The 19,846-nt window shown below is 41.7% G+C and overlaps 1 protein-coding gene and 1 long non-coding RNA gene across 2 annotated transcripts; both read right to left on the reverse strand.

Moving 5' to 3' along the window:
* Positions 1–336: 336 nt before the first annotated feature.
* On the reverse strand, positions 337–2,148 carry LOC135558123 (uncharacterized). The gene is made up of 3 exons (XR_010458305.1): positions 2,137–2,148; positions 1,505–1,654; positions 337–430 (listed from the first exon to the last, which is right to left on the reverse strand). It is a non-coding gene; the product is annotated as an uncharacterized LOC135558123 (long non-coding RNA).
* A 5,810-nt stretch (positions 2,149–7,958) lies between these two features.
* On the reverse strand, positions 7,959–12,448 carry LOC135558353 (C-C chemokine receptor type 9-like). The gene is made up of 3 exons (XM_064992098.1): positions 12,137–12,448; positions 12,002–12,046; positions 7,959–10,013 (listed from the first exon to the last, which is right to left on the reverse strand). The coding sequence occupies exons 2-3, from the start codon at positions 12,044–12,046 to the stop codon at positions 8,952–8,954; spliced, it is 1,107 nt and encodes a 368-aa protein (XP_064848170.1). The 5' UTR covers positions 12,137–12,448; the 3' UTR covers positions 7,959–8,951.
* Between the last annotated feature and the right edge of the window lie 7,398 nt (positions 12,449–19,846).

Here is a 19,846-nt window from a genome sequence, read left to right on the forward strand (position 1 = left end):
CACACAAAGAAGTTATTCTGGCTACATGGTTTATCATTCCATTTGTCGGTTTCTGAGAAGATGATTAGAGATGGAGACATTAAATTAATAGTATTCTTAGAATATGTCATCATATGTCAGAAACAAAAATTAAAATGAAGCATTTTCTTGCCTCCCAACCCCACAACACCTTTTGGAATCAAATAAAAGGTCCCAGAATATTCTAGAAGTGCCAGCACTCAAGCATTAGAAATGTAAGGGTTTCACCAGCACAATTCCAACCACAATTCAAACCACAATTCCAACCACCATTCCAACCACAGACAGTTATCCCTTGCTTACCAAGCCAGTTCATCTCCATGCAACGTCCGTCACCGGATGGTTGCTTGGGGTCCTGAATCCAGGCAGAGAAATTCATATCAGACCCATCGACCCAGAGGAAGTTGCTAGCCTGTGGGAGAGAGAGAGCAGGACATATAACTGACCAAGCGAGGGGGTATAACTGCTGTTGCTCACCTGCTTTTGCTAATGATGGCCAATTTGAACAGTGAACACTACTTGTTTTGAGATTCATTTTAGTCAGTTCATATTAGTGATGGGCACCGATATGAAAAAGTAGATGTCAATACAGTTGCATTTTTCCCCCAAACAATATTGATATACAATGAGTGTACAAAACATTAGGAATACCTGCTCTTTCCATGACATAGACTGACCAGGTGAATCCAGGTTAAAGCTATGACCCATTATCGATGTCACTAGTTAAATATTCTTAAATCTGTATAGATGAAGGAAGGGAGACAGGCTAAAGAAGGATTTTTAAGCCTTGAGACAATTGATTCATGGATTGTGTATATGTGCCATTCAGAGGGTGAATGGGCAAGACAAAATATTTAGGTGCCTTTGAACAAGGTATGGTCGTAGGTGGCAGGTGCACCGGTTAGAGATTGTGAAGAAAAGTAACACTGCTTGGTTTTTCATGCTCAACAGTTTCCCGTGTGTATCAAGAATGGTCCATCTCCCAAAGGACATCCAGCCAACTTGACACAACTGTGGGAAGCATTGGAGTCAACATTTCCCTTGCCAGCATCCCTGTAGAATGCTTTCAAAACCAATATTAGGAAGGTGTTCCTAATGTTTTGTACGCTCAGTGTATTTCCTGGCTTTATGACAACCTTGCAACCACATGAATGTTCACTTTTCTGTTGACTTCCAGGGTTCTATGAAGTCTAGACAACGGCTTGCTGATTGCCCATTGGGCCAGGTGTGAATGTTCTAGGAGCTTAAACCCACTCAACCAGTTTCCATCCATTGTCGATGGCCCAATAACAGGCAATTATGTATGCTCAGTTGAGAGCCTGTGAAGATCTGTGAGGCACAATCTTTATGTCTTTTTACATAAAACTGTATGTTAACAGGAAGGGATAAACCAATATCACGATATGCCTTGCTCATATTGATACATCAAGCGATATCGATATCATGGATTTTGGTGCCCAACGCTAGTTATTATGATTATTAACACCTGTGAAGGGTCATTTACTGCATGACCACCGAGCCAGATGCGAGGGTTATGTCGGCTGCTCCACTGACTGAATTCATCCACAGCATTGTTGTCCTCAGCACTGTGGATTGATACCAGATGAGCACCAGACTTCACAGATTTGCAGTGATTCTATGTGATGTAGACATTAAGGAAACAAAGACAACACATTTAGAGTTGGATTAATTTGGATGACGCTTTGAGAGTTACTTATGGAGGTAAAATCACACAGCATACAGTAGATATAGACCCAGTGGGCACACACTTGTTAAATCAAATCAAAGTTGTTACCATGTCATTTCGATCAAACAAATCTATGTTTTTCCTTCTGATGACATTGAATCAATGTGGAAAACTGGTTGGATTATGAAAAAGTCATCAACGTACAGTATAGGAATTTAGGATTTTTATCACCCAAAGTTTAACCATTTAATTCCAATGACATGGTTCAAAATGTTGATTATTTCACTTTGAATTCACGTTAGTTGACAACTCAATCAATCACAGCTAGATGTGACGTCTGTGCCCAGTGGTGAGGTACACTACTGTATGTCTACCTTTAACTGAGACATCATGGATATGTGGGATAAAACCTGAGAGAAGTCTGAATTTACCTCAGCTGACGTAAAGTCCAACATCTGGTTGATGTGCTTAACACAGTAGGAGCCCAATTTGTACCAAGCAACATGACCAGTGCATGGCTCAATAGCATAATTCCTTCGTAGTTGAACTGTTGAATTATCTAGGAGAGAGAAAACAAGTGATACAAGCAGACAGAGCTCATAATACAGCAAGTAAAACAGGTAAGGCTGTAGGGGAGAGTGGGGTATGTTGTGCCAACGGGTTAGTTGAGCAACACCTTGTTTCTAGGAAACCATACACAACATTAATTAAATGAATGTGATCACACATTTAGGAAGTGGTCATCATTTCATGAAGGAAGAAACATGGAGAAAGTGTTGCTCGCTCCAAAAACGGATTTCCACAAAGTCAGATAAATGTATTGTGTTATAGGTTTCATGGTGCTTGTATCTAAAACAAAACAGGTTATTTTAAGAATCTTTCATATATCAGTTGGGGTCTCTATAAGCTACAATATGAGGTCCTCAACCTAGCATGAAAGTGCATCCCTGTAGCTGTGTGAGCTAATACAGTGAAAATGGATGCTTTGGGGTAAATTGAGTCATTTGGACAGGGTTCAAGTTGAGCCAATAGCTCAACACACCCCATACAAATGCTAATTACATTTAGTCAGTTTTATACATAATATGCATAGTATTTTTTCCATATGAACTCAAGATAGTGTCTGCTCTGTATCAATAAAAATGCACTATAATGCGCCGTGTACACAAATGTAAAACAACTAGGGGTCCAGCCTCCCTTGAGGTTCTTGAAAGAGCAGCCAAGGAAGTGAGAGAAGGGAAAAAGTCCATTCAAGTAACAGTTAGGAAGGAAAAATAGACAGAGTGACACTGAAGAGGAACATTGACAAACAAGAAAATAAACATGATCCTGTGAGAAGGAGAGGCGTTGATACCAGAGGAACACAGGGTGTTTGTGATGACATGGAGTCTGAGCTTGCTAAACATATCAAGAATCTGGCAGACATTTTCATGGGCTTAGTAGACTCAAATGTAAAGAACTTACCTATGAATTGGCACAACATCCCTGTTCAAGACAACTTGCGGCTCAATTTACCCATTCCCTATTCTCAATTTTACCCCATTCCCTGAGACCACTTTTTTTGGACAAGCTATGTTTTTAAAACTGTTATGTTTACATGAATTCTGATTATTTCCAGGGATACACAACATCTTGAAATATATGTAGATATACAGTGGGGAGAACAAGTATTTGATAACCTGCAAAATCTGCAGTGTAGAGGTCTGTAATTTTTTTCATAGGTACACTTCAACTGTGAGAGACGGAATCTAAAACAAAAATCCAGAAAAATCACATTGTATGATTTTTAAGTAATTCATTTGCATTTTATTGCATGACATAAGTATTTGAGACATCAGAAAATCAGAACTTAATATTTGGTACAGAAACCTTTGTTTACAATTACAGAGATCGTACGTTTCCTGTAGTTCTTGACCAGGTTTGCAAACACTGCTGCAGGGATTTTGGCCCACTCCTCCATACAGACCTTCTCCTGATCCTTCAGGTGTCGGGGCTGTCGCTGGGCAATAAGGACTTTCAGCTCCCTCCAAAGATTTTCTATTGGGTTCAGGTCTGGAGACTGGCCAGGCTACTCCAGGACCTTGAGATGCTTCTTGCGGAGCCACTCCTTAGTTGCCCTGGCTGTGTGTTTTGGGTCGTTGTCATGCTGGAAGACCCAGCCACAACCCATCTTCAATGCTCTTACTGAGGGAAGGAGGTTGTTGGCCAAGATCTCACGATACATGGCCCCATCCATCCTCCCCTCAACACGGTGCAGTCGTCCTGTCCCCTTTGCAGAAAAGCATCCCCAAAGAATGATGTTTCCACCTCCATGCTTCACGGTTGCGATGGTGTTCTAGGGGTTGTACTCATCCTTCTTCTTCCTCCAAACACGGCGAGTAGTTTAGACCAAAAAGTTATATTTTTGTCTCATCAGACCACATGACCTTCTCCCATTCCTCCTCTGGATCATCCAGATGGTCATTGGCAAACTTCAGACAGGCCTGGACATGCGCTGACTTGAGCAGGGGGACCTTGCGTGCGCTGCAGGATTTTAATCCATGACGGCGTAGTGTGTTACTAATGGTTTTCTTTGAGACTATGGTCCCAGCTCTCTTCAGGTCATTGACCAGGTCCTGCCGTGTAGTTTTGGGCGGATCCCTCACCTTCCTCATGATCATTGATGCCCCACGAGGTGAGATCTTGCATGGAGCCCCAGACCGAGGGTGATTGATCGTCATCTTGAACTTCTTCCATTTTCTAATGATTGCGCCAACAGTTGTTGCCTTCTCACCAAGCTGCATGCCTATTGTCCTGTAGTCCATCCCAGCCTTGTGCAGGTCTACAATTTTATCCCTGTGGTTGGAGTCTGTTTGATTGAGTGTGTGGACAGGTGTCTTTTATACAGGTAACGAGTTCAAACAGGTGTAGTTAATACAGGTAATGTGTGGAGAACAGGAGGGCTTCTTAAAGAAAAACTAACAGGTCTGTGAGAGCCAGAATTCTTACTGGTTGGTAGGTGATCAAATACTTATGTCATGCAATAAAATGCAAGCTAATTACTTAAAAATCATACAATATGACTTTCTGGATTTTGTTTTAGATTCCGTCTCTCACAGTTGAAGTGTACCTATGATAAAATTACAGACCTCCAAAATCTGCAGTGTATCCACTGTATTTGTTAGAAAGAATACTACACTGCTCAAAAAAATAAAGGGAACACTAAAATAACACATCCTAGATCTGAATGTATGAAATATTCTTATTAAATACTTTTTTCTTTACATAGTTGAGTGTGCTGACAACAAAGTCCCACAAAAATGATCAATGGAAATCAAATGTATCAACCAATGGAGGTCTGGATTTGGAGTCACACTCAAAATTAAAGTGGAAAACCACACTACAGGCTGATCCAACTTTGATGTAATGTCCTTAAAACAAGTCAAAATGAGGCTCAGTAGTGTGTGTGGCCTCCACGTGCCTGTATGACCTCCCTACAATGCCTGGGCATGCTCCTGATGAGGTGGCGGATGGTCTCCTGAGGGATCTCCTCCCAGACCTCGACTAAAGCATCTGCCAACTCCTGGACAGTCTGTGGTGCAATGTGGCGTTGGTGGATGGAGCGAGACATGATGTCCCAGATGTGCTCAATTGGATTCAGGTCTGGGGAACAGGCGGGCCAGTCCATAGCATCAATGACTTCCTCTTGCAGGAACTGCTGACACACTCCAGCCACATGAGGTCTAGCATTAAGAGGAACCCAGGGCTAGGAACCCAGGGGTCTGAGGATCTCATCTTGGTACCTAATGGCAGTCAGGCTATCTCTGGCGAGCACATGGAGGGCTGTACGGCCCCCCAAAGAAATGCCACCCCACACCATGGCTGACCCACCGCCAAACCGGTCATGCTGGAGGATGTTGCAGGCAGCAGAACGTTCTCCACGGCGTCTCCAGACTCTGTCATGTATGTCACATGTTATCAGTGTAAACCTGCTTTCATCTGTGAAGAGCACAGGGCGCCAGTGGCGAATTTGCCAATCTTGGTGTTCTCTGGCAAATGCCAAACGTCCTGCACGGTGTTGGGCTGTAAGCACAACCCCACCTGTGGATGTCGGGCCCTCATACCACCCTCATGGAGTCTGTTTCTGACCGTTTGAGCAGACACATGCACATTTGTGGCCTGCTGGAGGTCATTTTGCAGGGCTCTGGCAGTACTCCTCCTGCTCCTCCTTGCACAAAGGCGGAGGTAGTGGTCCTGCTGCTGGGTTGTTGCCCTCCTACGGCCTCCTCCACGTCTCCTTATGTACTGGCCTGTCTCCTGGTAGCGCCTCCATGCTCTGGACACTACGCTGACAGACACAGTAAACCTTCTTGCCACAGCTCGCATTGATGTGCCATCCTGGATGAGCTGCACTACCTGAGCCACTTGTGTGGGTTGTAGACTCCGTCTCATGCTACCACTAGAGTGAAAGCACCGCCAGAATTCAAAAGTGACCAAAACATCAGCCAGGAAGCAAAGGAACTGAGAAGTGGTCTGTGGTCACCACCTGCAGAACCACTCCTTTATTGGGGGTGTCTTGCTAATTGCCTATAAAATTGCCTATAATTTCCACCTGTTGTCTATTCCATTTGCACAACAGCATGTTGAAATTTATTGTCAATCAGTGTTGCTTCCGAAGTGGACAGTTTGATTTCACAGAACTGTGATTGACTTGGAGTTACATTGTGTTGTTTAAGTGTTCCCTTTATTTTTTTGAGCAGTGTATATTTCCCCTGACATAGTGATTCTGAATGTAAAAAAAATAGCTCAACATTAAAATGAAGATGTGACTCCGGGATGCTGGACTTCTAGGCAGAGTGAATGTTAACCACCTAACTGAGGAACTCAATTTAACCTTGTGCAATACCCTAGATGCAGTAGCACCCCTAAAAACTAAAAACATTTCTCATAAGAAACTAGCTCCCTGGTATACAGAAAATACCCAAGCTCTGAAACAAGCATCCAGAAAATTGGAACGGAAATGGCGCCACACTGGAAGTCTTCCAACTGGCTTGGGAAGACAGCACCATGCAGTGTCGAAGAGCCCTTAGTGCTGCTCGATCATCCTATTTTTCCAACTTGATTAAGGAAAATGAGAACAATCCAAAATGTATTTTTGATACTGTCGCAAAGCTAACTAAAAAGCAGCATTCCCCAAGTGAGGATGGCTTTCACTTCAGCAGTAATAAATTCATGAACTTCTTTGTGGAGAAGATGATGATTATTAGAAAGCAAATAACCCACAACTACACCATTTGATCTGTAATATTTACCATGAGGATTTGAACCCTATGGGGATCTTCATGCACCATTGACCTCAATGAGAAGAAGAAGAAGAAGAAGAAGAAGAAGAAGAAGAAGAGTCACAGGCCGTCCGGTGGGGGTAAATGGGGCTGGTACAGGCTATATATCAGCATCATTTTCAAAACGGACTTTGGTCTTTTGGAATATTCACTAACACTGGCATAAGCACATTTTGAAAACAGTCATAAGGATAACATTACTATGTCACTGTGCAATTACATCTATTAAGATACCTAAATATGAGCTATTGCATAGGATGACATAATTTAATCTACATTTTGGAAAACAGTCAAGGTGCTAAATGCTGGAGACTCCACGTGTATCCACAGAGTTGGGTAAATCTGCCTTTACCTACCAGGCCCCTGTCATGTGGAATAATCTCCAATTAACGTTTCATTTGGATTGTTGTCTCTAGGTCAGTTTAGGAGAAAGGTCAGTTTAGGAGAAAGACATTTTTATATTGATAAATGTGTTTGCTTTGTTTGATTGTTTATTGTGTATATAATAATTGCCATTTATTACAATTTTGGGTTTTAAATTGTGTTTAATTGTATTTTCTGTATTGTTCCCAGCACACATTTGCAAATGAGACTTAGGTTTCAATGTGTTTGTCCTAGGTTAAATTTAAAAAAATGCACTATAAGATATGCTATTGATATATTTCATTAACATGTAATAATGCAGTTAGGACCTGTTATAACACGTTCATGAGACGCTTATAGATGTGCAACTGCATTATTACAGGTTAATGAAATATATCCATAGCACATTTTATAAAGCTTTTTTTTTAACTAAGGAAAAACACATTGAGACCTAAGTCTCATTTGCAAATGTGTCCTGGGAACAATACAGAAAATACAATTAAACACAATTTAAGACCTGGATATGAAGTAAATCGTTACCAAATTTGGAAAATTCAATAACAGTGACCTATAACAGTATATATATTTTTTAAATGCATTGTTTATTTACAATCATTACAGTCACAATCAAAGACATTTTATACAACTTTTTGTTTATGTCACTTGTTCACTCACACTGTGAAAGATAAACATACTCGTCACAAATAAGGGCTTTCCTACTAAGAAAGTGTCTCAAATAATTGATCAGCTCATTGATATGGTCCGACCAAAGAGATTGATGAACTAATATCAATATTAGTTAATATTGCCAAATAACTTTATAATATAGAGATGGATAGAGGGCGCACTTGCCCACAATGGAGATAGCCTACAATGGAGATTGCCCACAATGGTGATTCTGTCACAGAAATCATCATTGTAAAGAAAAGACGTGTTTTCTCTTTCCCATCTCTATACTTTCTAAACAAATGCAACAATAACAAGGCACAAAACAGCCTGGCTGACTTTACAGAACCATAAAGACCAATGAAAATGCATTGTACCAGGACAGGCCCAAATGCTGTCATGGTTAGCTCTTTTCCCATCACTGCAATCGTCAAACACAAACCCTCAACCAGACTTCCACTGTCCAGCCTTTGTGGTCATCAGCTAAAACTGAGAAGGTCTTTAGGCCAGCTAAAGAAGAGTCCTATCATGACCAATGCTTCTAGCAATGTACACAAGAGCCAAGAGTTTATCCAGCTCTCAGAAAGGGACCTCTTCTCCCCATGTCACTGCCTCAGACATGGTCAGATAACGAAAGAAGTCTAAGTCTGATGCAAGAGTGGGCAACCGGGGGAGTGGGAGGGGGGCGACGACGACAGTACATCCTCTCTCACTGGGACTGTTAGCCATATGGGTTTGTCTTTCCGTTACCAGACCTTTCTGTTACCAGACCTTTCTGTTACCAGACCTTTCCGTTACCAGACCTTGCATTGTGAAACAGAGCGTGGTTGCACAGCCCCTCGATTGTTATGAGGGACTTCTGGTTGCACACAAAAGGTTGTACTATGACTGTGCCTTCAAAGCGAGAGTGCCTGTGTGGTGTCCGTGTCGGACATGACCGATGAGCGGCCAGGTCCTCCCTGGATCTTGCTGAGTATCCCCTGGGCCGGCCAGCAGTGGTAGATGCGGATAAGCTTGAGGAAGTCTCTGCGGAAGCGTTCGCCCACAAATACATACAGGAAGGGGTTGAGGCAGGCATGCATGTAGGCCAGGCTCTTCAGTACCTGACCGGCCACGTCGAAACGCTTTTCCGCATCGCAGTCCATTCCGGTGCGGTTGACCGCCTTGGTGGCCTCCACCACCAGCACGCTGTTATATGGCAACTGGGAGAGAACAAACACAGCCACCACCACCATGATCACGCGCAGCGCCTTGTGCTTCTTGAAGTTGCGGGTTTTGAGCAGGGTGCGGATGATGCCGGCGTAGCAGAACACCATCACCAGGAGGGGCAGGCAGAAGCCCATGCAGATCTGAAGCCCCAGGACCAGGATCTTGGTGCGGTTGTTCTGGTTACTCCAGTAGACCATGGTGCAGTAGAACCGGCCATCCAGCTCTTTGACGTTGGCGAACATGAACTCGGGCAGGGCCAACAACACGGCCAGCAGCCAGACGCAGGCGCACACGAACTTGCTGCAGCTCAGCCGCTGTCTCTTGGAATTCTGGGCCATGGTGGTCTGGACGATGACCACGTAGCGATCGACACTGATGCAGGTGAGCAGCAGCATGCTGCTGAAGAAGTTGATCTTGTAGAAGGCAGAGGTGACCTTGCAGAGGCCCAAGCCAAAGCTCCATCCCTGGTTGGCCTCAACGGCCCATAAGGGTAGAGTGCCCAAGAAGAAGAGGTCGGCCACAGCTAGGTTCAACAGGTAGACATCGGTCATGGTCTTGAGACGCTGGCGGAAGTGCAGGTAGATCCACACCACGGTCAGGTTACCCAGGCCTCCCAGGATGACTATGGACCAGTAGAGAGGCGGTTCATACTGGCCTCTGAAAGCCCTAACGGCAGATTTGTCACACATAAAGTCATCCAGACCATCCTCACCAACCGTAGGGGTGAAGCTGGAGTCGTAGTCGTACACCTGTGTGTAAGACAGGACAACATAGCTTGTTGGACATGTGGACCAATTGTGCCAGTAAATTATGAACAGAATATACGGTTGCGGACAGAAATATTGGCACACGTTTCTTAAATATTTTCCTATTTATTGTCAAATAAAAAAATACCATTATAATAACTTTGTCAGATTCTCAAATTGCAGAATACATTTTATTTTTGCAATTTTAAATCAGGGCCGGATTACCGAACAGGAACGCAGGGGGGTTGGGGGTCCCCTGGAGGTAGGGGGGCCACCAAATAGCATATGATAACAAAATATGTTTAATTGCAGGAAATTAGCTTTGAAAATGCTAAAGGTTTTCTTAGCCTCATGACAAAATGTGTAGAATAGCATTATAAAACTCAAAATGTTTCTCTCTGCACTATGAGGGAATCAGTTTTCCTAAAAAAGGACAAAATGATTGGCAACCCCAGAGCTAGTGCTTGGTGACACCGCCTTTGGACAAAACTGCAGACAAACGCTTCTGGTAGCCGTCAATGAGCATGCTGCACCTTTCTACTGAAAATGTGACTTTTCAGCATCAAATTGCTCTAAATCCATCAATATTTGAAGGGGGCCCTCCACCAACTGCTGTTTTCAGATCTCGTTTTGGATGTGATTCAGATCTGGATTCCAGAACAGTCCAGCATCTTTTCTTAACCATTCCAAGGGGCTTTTTTTATGTGTGTTTGGCGTCGTTGTCCTGCTGGAAGACCCACAACCGTCAAGGAAGACCCGGTTTTTGGTTGACGACAAAACACCTGATAATCTGCTGATTTCATGATGCCTTGTGCACGTTCAAGGCCCCCAATACCAGAGGCAGCAGAGCAACCCCAAAGCATTATTAAATCTCCCCCATCTTTGATTGTAAGGTGGGAGTTCTTTTAATTGAATTCTTCATTTGGCCATCAATAAACACAGCGCTGATTTGTATTGCCAAAGCGCTCTAATTTTGTTTAATTGGTCCACACATTTTTTTGTGGGGTGTAGGCTTGTTTATGTGGGTTTTTGAGAAGTTCAATCAGTTTCCTTCAGCATTGTGGTCTTCCTATGTTTAACCAACGACCAAATGAAGCGTTCAAAGAAAATAACACCTTCCTCTACAATCAGATTTGATAATGCTAATGGATTGCTTTGCTGCCTCTGGTACTAGGGGCTTTGAATGTGTGCAAGATGTCATGAAATCAGCAGATTATTTTGGCTTGCAATGTTCAACCCAGTGTCCAAAAAACTGTGTCTCTGTTGAAGGTTTTGTGTCTTCGATTGGACAACAACCCCAAAGCACCCTGAAAAGGTTCTAGAAAAGACACTGGACTGTCCTGGAGTGGCCAGTGAAGAGTCCAGATCTAAATCACATCCATAATCAATGGCGAGAGATGAACACAGCAGTTGGTGAATGGGACCCCTTAAACGTAGAAGATTTAGAGCGGTTTTCTGCCGAAAAGTGGGCCAAATTGCCAATAGAAAAGTTCAGCAAGCTCATTGATGGCTACAAGAAGCATTTGTTGGCAGTTATCTTGGCCAATGGCTACGCAACCAAGTACTAGCTCCAAAGTGCCAATCATTTTGTCCGTGCCATTTGTCTTTATTTTTAAAATTAAAATGGTCAACTTAACTTTTCAATGTTTAACATCCAATCAGGTGGGGAGACCAAAAGTTTTTGTTCAATTCCAAGTACTTATAGAAGAAATAGGGAATTATTTAAGAAAAGTGCAATGGTGCCAATATACTGTACACATACTTATATAGACCAGGGGTCTCCAACATTGTATCTCATAAGAGCACGGGGGCAAAACATTGATATACATGTCATTTAACTGTTATGAATAAAAAGAATAAAAATTTGATGTGATTTTTTTTGTTGCTATTTCCTACCAATATAAAACACACAATATTTTACACAAATGCTATAAAAAAGAACAAATTAAATATATATATATATATATATATATAGTGTACAAGTTGTTTACCTCTGAATCCATTGGTGAAGTCACCATGTCACCTATAACTGGCATCTGAAAAGAGACGGGAGAGAAACAACAGATTAGTCAGGAAAATAACACACAGTGCAGTATAGCATGATGAAGTAGATACTTTATACTTACATTTCAAATCTGCTATCTTAAATGTTAATACATTTGAGAACACTACACGAGACCAGCTGTTCAGACAATTTTACTTAGTTGTTCTCTGCTAGTGAGATGTCAAACAGGCGCTTAAATTCAAGATGCTTGTTGGTTGCTTCCTTATCAAGGAGTTGCTTTAGAGAACTGTCTGGCAACTGTTTGCTCTCCAGAGGCTTATAAAGGTTTCAGTTAAACCACAATTGACGTCAGGTTGAAAAGCAGGGTGATATTCTGTAGTGCTCATTTGCGTGTTTTGCCGCGTCTCGCTAAAGCAAACCTGCAGCGTGCATACAACCTCATGCAACTTCTCGGGGATTTTAGTCGTATATGAAGATGTGTAGCTGCCTGTATACAATGGATGAGTCATAGGAAATCCCTTTCATTCTCAGCAGAAGTCTCCATTCATCTGAGATCTATGTCAAAAGAAGGCTTTCTCAGGACACCTTTTGTTCACATACTGATTTACAGTTCATTTCAGAGATCCCCAAAATCTCCAGGATGACAGCCACGTGCTTTGAATTTCTTGACTGTAGTATAAGCATAAGAAGGTGCATTATGCTTTTTTTGCCAAGGACGCACACACACACGCACACAGACACACAATCTCTTCCCTCCTGTTAAGATTAGGAATGAAGGGCTATTGTAACGATCCTCTTCGTCTGATGAAGAATTGTCAAGATCGGACCAAAACGCAGCGTGGTAAGTGTCCATGTTAATATTTATTTTAACTCAGACCACTAAGACAAAATAACAAAAATAGACCAACACGAACCAGTGCAGAGACAGAAAACAACTACCCACAAACACCGGTGGGAACAGGCTACCTAAGTATGGTTCTCAATCAGAGACAACGATTGCCAGCTGCCTCTGATTGGGAACCATACCAGGCCAAACACATAGAAGTACAAAACATAGAACAAAACATAGAATGCCCACCCCAACTCACGCCCTGACCAAACCAAAATAGAGACATAAAAAATGAACTAAGGACAGGACGTGACACCTATGCTGTGCTAAACTACTTAGGTTTGTTACTTCAGGCACCATAGTTACAATGGTTACCATTTCATTACATTACTGTAGTTGATTGACTAGAACCCACACACTTTGGCCAGAGAGTCTACTCACCTGGTGTCCCAGGTCTAAATCATTCCCTGATTAGAGGGGAAGGATGCAAACCAGCATTGCACAAAGAGCTGTCGAAGCCTATACAGTAGGTGTTTTCAAAAAGACACTGTAACATAAGGCTACAACATGGGTGGTTGTAGAATCCTATTGTGCCTTCTCCTGGATCCTTATTATACGTTATTATATATGATATGGGGATTTAGTAGATGTCTGTCTCTACTTGTCGAGGCGCCGGGGTCGACACTGGAGCAGAAGGGTAAGGTGATACACTCCAACCAGATGCTGTCAAGTTAAAAATTGCTCGAGGTGTTTACCATACTTTTGTTTTCTTACCGTTCAAGAGTACCACAGTGTCAGGCCTGCTGTCAATGTGACGATCGAGTCGTTTAAACAACCAGATGAACTGAAGACATGACAACGCACCGAGGGTATATTTAGTTGTAGGCACGGTTCCAAATACCTTTGTGTGCGTGTTTGCGTTACAACACTTTGAAAATATTTTGAATTTCGTAATGTACATGGGCCCTATGAACATTAATTATGGAACCACTCCCTCTTCAAATCAGGGTTGATTGGAAAAAGCTGTTCAGAAGAAGACATTGTATTATCAAATCTTTGTACTCCCCGACGAAGGCCAAAACACGTCAGAGTTTTTTTTTCCATCTTTGTTTCCATTGTCATACAAATAAAGGCATTTTTGTATTAATTATATGAAGAGTGCCTTGGTCCTCCCTTCTTTATGAGGTCATTTCAAAATGCCTAGTCTAGTAATATCATCCCGTCTCGGCTCACGTCTCTCATTGGTTCTGCCTGAATAACCCCTGGATGCTACCAGCTGTACGTTATATGGTGATTCGATACTGTCATGCTTGCCTTGACTCGCCTTTCAGGCCTCCGTTGCAACAGCTACTGATATATCACCTGTCTCTCATATCAATCTGCACATCCTTTAGGGCCAAGACATACTGAAAAACATGGGCAGGAAAAGTAGTATAACTTAATGGAAATTAGACATAAGTGTGTCTCCCAGTGTGTGTGTGTGTGTGTGTGTGTGTGTGTGTGTGTGTGTGTGTGTGTGTGTGTGTGTACACTACACTGTAATACGATATCTTTCTAAACTTTACTTGAACTCTTCATCATAAGGGACTGCTTGTAATGATGATAAAGCCTATAACCACTGTAAAGACACAAAACAGTGTTTAGACTAGCAAACTTGCTAACCAATAGCTAACCTTCAATCTTTAATTCAAGCCTACTAAAAAGTGAGTGCTCTCAGGCCTGGAGGGAAACAAAAGTAATTCCCCTATTGTACTTAAGAATAGTAAAGTCCCCTTAACTGGCTCAAATAGCCGACCAATCAGCCTGTTACCAACCCTTAGTAAACCTTTGTAAAAAATGGTGTTTGACCAGATACAATGCTATTTTACAGTAAACAAACTGACAACAGACTTTCAGCATTCTTATAGGGAAGGATATTCAACAAGCACAGCACTTTACACAAATGACTGATGATTGGCTGAGAGAAATTTATGATAAAAAGATAGTGGGGCTGTTTTGTTAGACTTTAGTGCGGCTTTTGACATTATAGATCATAATCTGCTGCTAGAAAAACGTATGTGCCATGGCTTTACATCCCCTGCTATATTGTGGATAAATAGTTAATAGTTGCCTGTCTAACAGAATACAGAGGGTGTTCTTTAATGGAAGCCTCACCACCAAACTCCAGGTAGAATCAAGAATTCCCCAGGGAAGTTGTCTAGGCCCCTTACTTTTTTCAATCTTTACTAACGACATGCCACACTGGTTTTGATTAAGCCAGTGTCTCCATGTATACAGATGACTCAACATTATACACGTCAGCTACCTCAGGGACTGAAATGACAGCAACACTTACCAAAAAGCTGCAGTTAGTTTCAGAACAGGTGTCAAGGAATAAGTTAGTCCTAAATATTTCTAAAACTAAAAGCATTGTATTTGGGACAAATCATTCACTAAACCCTAAACCTCAACTGTGAAGCAACACAAACACAGGCACATGCATACAAACACAAGATAACATATGCACTCACATGTACACATGTATTTTGTGTTATAGATAAGTAGTAGTAGAGTTGAGGTCCGAGGGCACCCACTTAATATGTTGTGAAATCTGTTATGAATGTATCGTAATGTTTTTCAAATGTATAACTGCCTTAATTTTGCTGGAAGCCAGGAAGAGTAGCTGCTGCCTTGGCAGTAGCTAATGGGGATCCATAATAAATACAAATACCTAGATAACAGTTTGTGTCCTGAGAGTGTAAACCCAGTTGCCATGAGCTGACACCAACTTGACTGTTTATAACATCTGTTATGCCATCATTATGTCGACCATATGTCAAAGGGTTAAAATAAAGTGATATTAAACAGATCAATGGGGGAGGGGGTCAAGTTAAATGCGAAACATGATTGTTAATGCCATTAGATATGTAACCTATTCTTACATCACTGTGTTTGGTACAACTGATTTGGTAATACTGAGATGTGATGAGAAAAGTGTTGCAATAAATCCTATGCAATGAAACTGGTATAACAACACAACAACTTGTGTTTTTTTTTTGTGAGCGAGAACTCGTGACTGCTGTCTATGATCGGGGGTTAAAGGTCAACACGGTGAAGCCATTGTAACAGAATAACCAGACTTCACACAATGGTGGGTTTCCAAAAAAGTTGTAACAGTGGGAGCAGCAGAGGGCAGATTTTAAACAAATTCAAAGGACTGAGAACATAACAAATATACAAAACTGTGTGGTGTTTACAGTCTTGGTAATTCCTCGAAATATGGTGCATTCGGAAAGTATTCAGACCCCTTCCCCTTTTCCACATTTTATTACGTTACGGCATTATTCTACAATGGATGAAATCATTTTTTCAGTCTACACACAATACCACATAATGACGAAAAAAATATATATTAAAAAAAAAATAACAAAACAGATTCCTTATTTACATAAGTTACATAAGCTTGAAATTGAGCTCAGGTGCTTCCTGTTTCCATTGATAATCATTGATGTTTTTACAACTTGATTAGAGTCCAATTGTTGTAAATTCAATTGATTGGACATGATTTGGAAAGGCACACACACCTATCTATATAAGGTCCCACAGTTGACAGTGCATGTCGGAGCAAAAACCAAGCCACGAGGTTGAAGTAATTGTCCGTACAGCTCCGAGACAAGATTGTGTCGAGGCACAGATCTGGGGAAGAGTACCAAAACATTTCTGTAGCATTGAAGGCCTCCAAGAACACAATGGCCTCCGTCATTCTTAAATGGAAGAAGTTTGGAAGCACCAAGACTCTTCCAAATCTGGCTGCCCAGTCAAACTTAGCAATCTTGGAAGAAGAGCCTTGGTCAGGGAGGTGACCAAGAACCCAATGGTCACTCTGACAGAGCTCCAGAGTTCCTCTGTGGAGATGGGAGAACCTTCCAGAAGGACAACCATCTCTACAGCACTCCACCAATCAGGCCTTTATGGTAGAGCGGCCAGACGGAAGCCACTCCTCAGTAAAAGGCACATGACAACCCACTTTTTTTGCCAAAAGGCACCTAAAGGACTCTCAGACCATGAGAAACAAGATTATCTTGTCTGATGAAACCAAGACTGAACTCTTTGGCTTAAATGCCAAGCGTCACGTCTGGAGGAAACCTGGCACCATCCCTACGGTGAAGCATGGTGGTGGCAGCATCATGCTGTGGGGATGTTTTTCAGCGGCAGGGACTGAGAGACTAGTCAGGATTGACGGAAAGATGAACAGAGCTAAGTACAGAGAGACCGTTGAAGAAAACCTTCTCCAGAGCGCTCAGGACCTCAGACTGGGGTGAAGGTTTACCTTCCAACAGGACAACGACCCTAAGCACACAGCCAAGGCGACGCAGGAGTGGCTTCGGGAAGTCTCTGAATGTCCTTGAGTGGCCCAGCCGGAGCTCGAACTTGAACCAAATCAAACATCTCTGGAGAGACCTGAAAATGGCTATGCAGCGACGCTCCCCATCCAACCTGACAGAGCTTGAGAGGACCTGCAGAGAAGAATAGGAGAAACTCTCCAAATACAGGTGTGCCAAGCTTGTAGCGTCATACCCAAGAAACTTGAGGCTTTAATCGCTGCCAAAGGTGCTTCAACATAGTACTGAGTAAAAGGTCTGAATACTTATATAAACGTGATATTTCCATGTATTTATGAATTTTCTAACATTTCTAAAAAACCTTGTTTTTTGCTTTGTCCTTATACGGTATTATGTGTAGATTGATGAGGGTGGGGGAAAAAAACATATTTATTCCAATTTAGAATAAGGCTGTAACGTAACAAAATGTGGAAAAAGTCAAGGAGTCTGAATACTTTCTGACCGTTCTATATATGTTTGTTTTGCTGTGTGCTTCTCTGCTTCATGCACATCTGACTCTAAGATTACATCATCCTTGTGGTCAACTTGAAATAGCTTCCAGGAAAGAAAGGTCACATTTTTTCCTGCACACTGTCTTTGAACACAATCAACAACAACAACAACACTCAAAACGTCTGCAACTCTATTGGGAGCTGATGGTATACTTAGGCAATATGTCCCGTGGGGTTGTTGTATATGGCCAATATACCACGGGTAAGGGCCTTTCTTAAGCACGACGCAACGCGGAGTGCCTGGATACAGCCCTTAGCCGTGATATATTGGCCGTATACCACAAGCCCCCCGAGGTGCCTTATTGCTGTTATAAACTGGTTACCAACGTAATTACAGCATTAAAAGGCAATGTTTTGCCATACCTGTGGTATACGGTCTGATTTGCCACGGCTGTCAGCCAATCAGCATTCAGGGCTCGAACCCCACAGTTTATAAAAGAGGTTATAGCTGCATTGGGTCCATCGCTGTCGAGTATGGGAGTAGCGACTTCCATCATAGGAAGTATAATGCCATTGAAAGTTGGTATGTCCTAAAATGTACACCGTATCAATGTCCATAATATTGTCATAGCATTGTCAACAAACATGTCATTGTGACCTGACATTTCTATTGGTGAACAATGCCATCTGTTTACATTCAGAAGAGAATGGCGCACATCAGAGGAAGAGGAAGTGGGTCAGTGTGGGTAAATCTTAGTTTTCTGTTTATGTTCACAGAGGACATTACACACACGTGCACACGACGCACACGTGCACACGTCTGGTGTGGGTAAAGATAGCAGTTCAAATCACAGAGCCCTCAGCCTCTGCTCAAAGGTTGAACAACTCCTTGAGAGCACCAAAATGAGCAGCTATTCAACCGAGTAAAGTTTATTGAACTTTTTACAATATTTTGTAGAGAAAAAGAATAAGCTGCAATCCTGTGGAAATGATACTGATGACAGTATGATTTATTTTCTAATGTGTGCACAAGTTTGGTAAAAAATGGAATGCCGTCAAGCCATAACGGTTCATTCAAGATATTTACAGACAGAAAAACTGTGGCTAAGGTATACCATTGTTAATGATTTATACTGATATGTTATTGAAGTCGCTAATTTATCTAAACCTACTTAGGTCTAATTTTGTATTTTATTTTTGCATATCAACGGCATGCAATGTAGCCAATGTAGCCAATACCCACTTTTGTAAACTAATGTCACAAAATGTTATTTCGAGCTCACCTTTTAAAAAAATGTTTTATTCCAAACGTGTAACCTTGGTAACCACATGCAGTCACAAACAGAAAGTGAAGAACAAGGGGGGGGGGGGGGGACTGTGGCCAAAGCTAGTAGCCAAAAATAAGCTGTGGTTAGAACATAGCAGCAAGGCAAGGAGGTTCTAGGCACATCTTTTGGAATTATATTGGCAGCTCAAGTATGACAAGCCAAAGCCTAATTTGGTTTATTACACTTTTTTCAATAGTTAGTTCATCTTTCCTAATGCATTCTTGCAGTACTTTTAAAACATATTTTGAAGTTTGTAATTTTGGTAACACTTTGCAGTATTACTATAACGTTATACAAATGGGCAAATATACCCCAAAAAATATTATCTCCGGGCATACCACATCTGTAATCTCTACCCAAACCAGACGTGGGCACGTGTGTGTCATGTCGTCTGTGAAACATAAACAGAAAACTACCTGCTCATATAAGTCATTACAAAACGTATTGCATTGTACTTACGGTACAACATTAGGTCCACCGTAATAATAAAGCGAATTGTGTAAATTTGTAATTTTTCCATTATCATGTACAGTAAACACAATAATTACCTACAATAAGCTAATACTATATAATATATATATTATATAGTTATATAATATATATTATATAATATATATATATATAATCTTAGCTAATTGTTTGCTAAAATATGCAGTATATCTGCAGGTTCTTAACTAATATTAAATAAATGAATAGATTTTAACTAGTGATTTTTTTTTTTTACCAAACCTCAGATGAACAAGCACCCTCTACGCACAACAGGGTTGTCGTGACAACAGTCCGTCCTGTATAATTACTGTGTATGACACGCTGTGTAGCGTGACAAACTTTCACAGCAGTTGCGTGTGGGGGTTGGTGGCT

Source organism: Oncorhynchus masou, chromosome 17 (assembly GCF_036934945.1).
Source record: "Oncorhynchus masou masou isolate Uvic2021 chromosome 17, UVic_Omas_1.1, whole genome shotgun sequence".
Classification (NCBI taxonomy): Eukaryota; Metazoa; Chordata; class Actinopteri; order Salmoniformes; family Salmonidae; genus Oncorhynchus; species Oncorhynchus masou.

What these genes read in the sequence shown, in the direction of transcription:
- LOC135558353 (XM_064992098.1), bottom strand. Translation starts at nt 12,046, where the DNA reads ATGCCAGTTATAGGTGACATGGTGACTTCACCAATGGATTCAGAG. An exon ending in CTTCACCAATGGATTCAGAG is followed by an intron (nt 10,014 to 12,001) that starts GTAAACAACTTG and finishes TCTTACACACAG; the next exon opens with GTGTACGACTACGACTCCAG.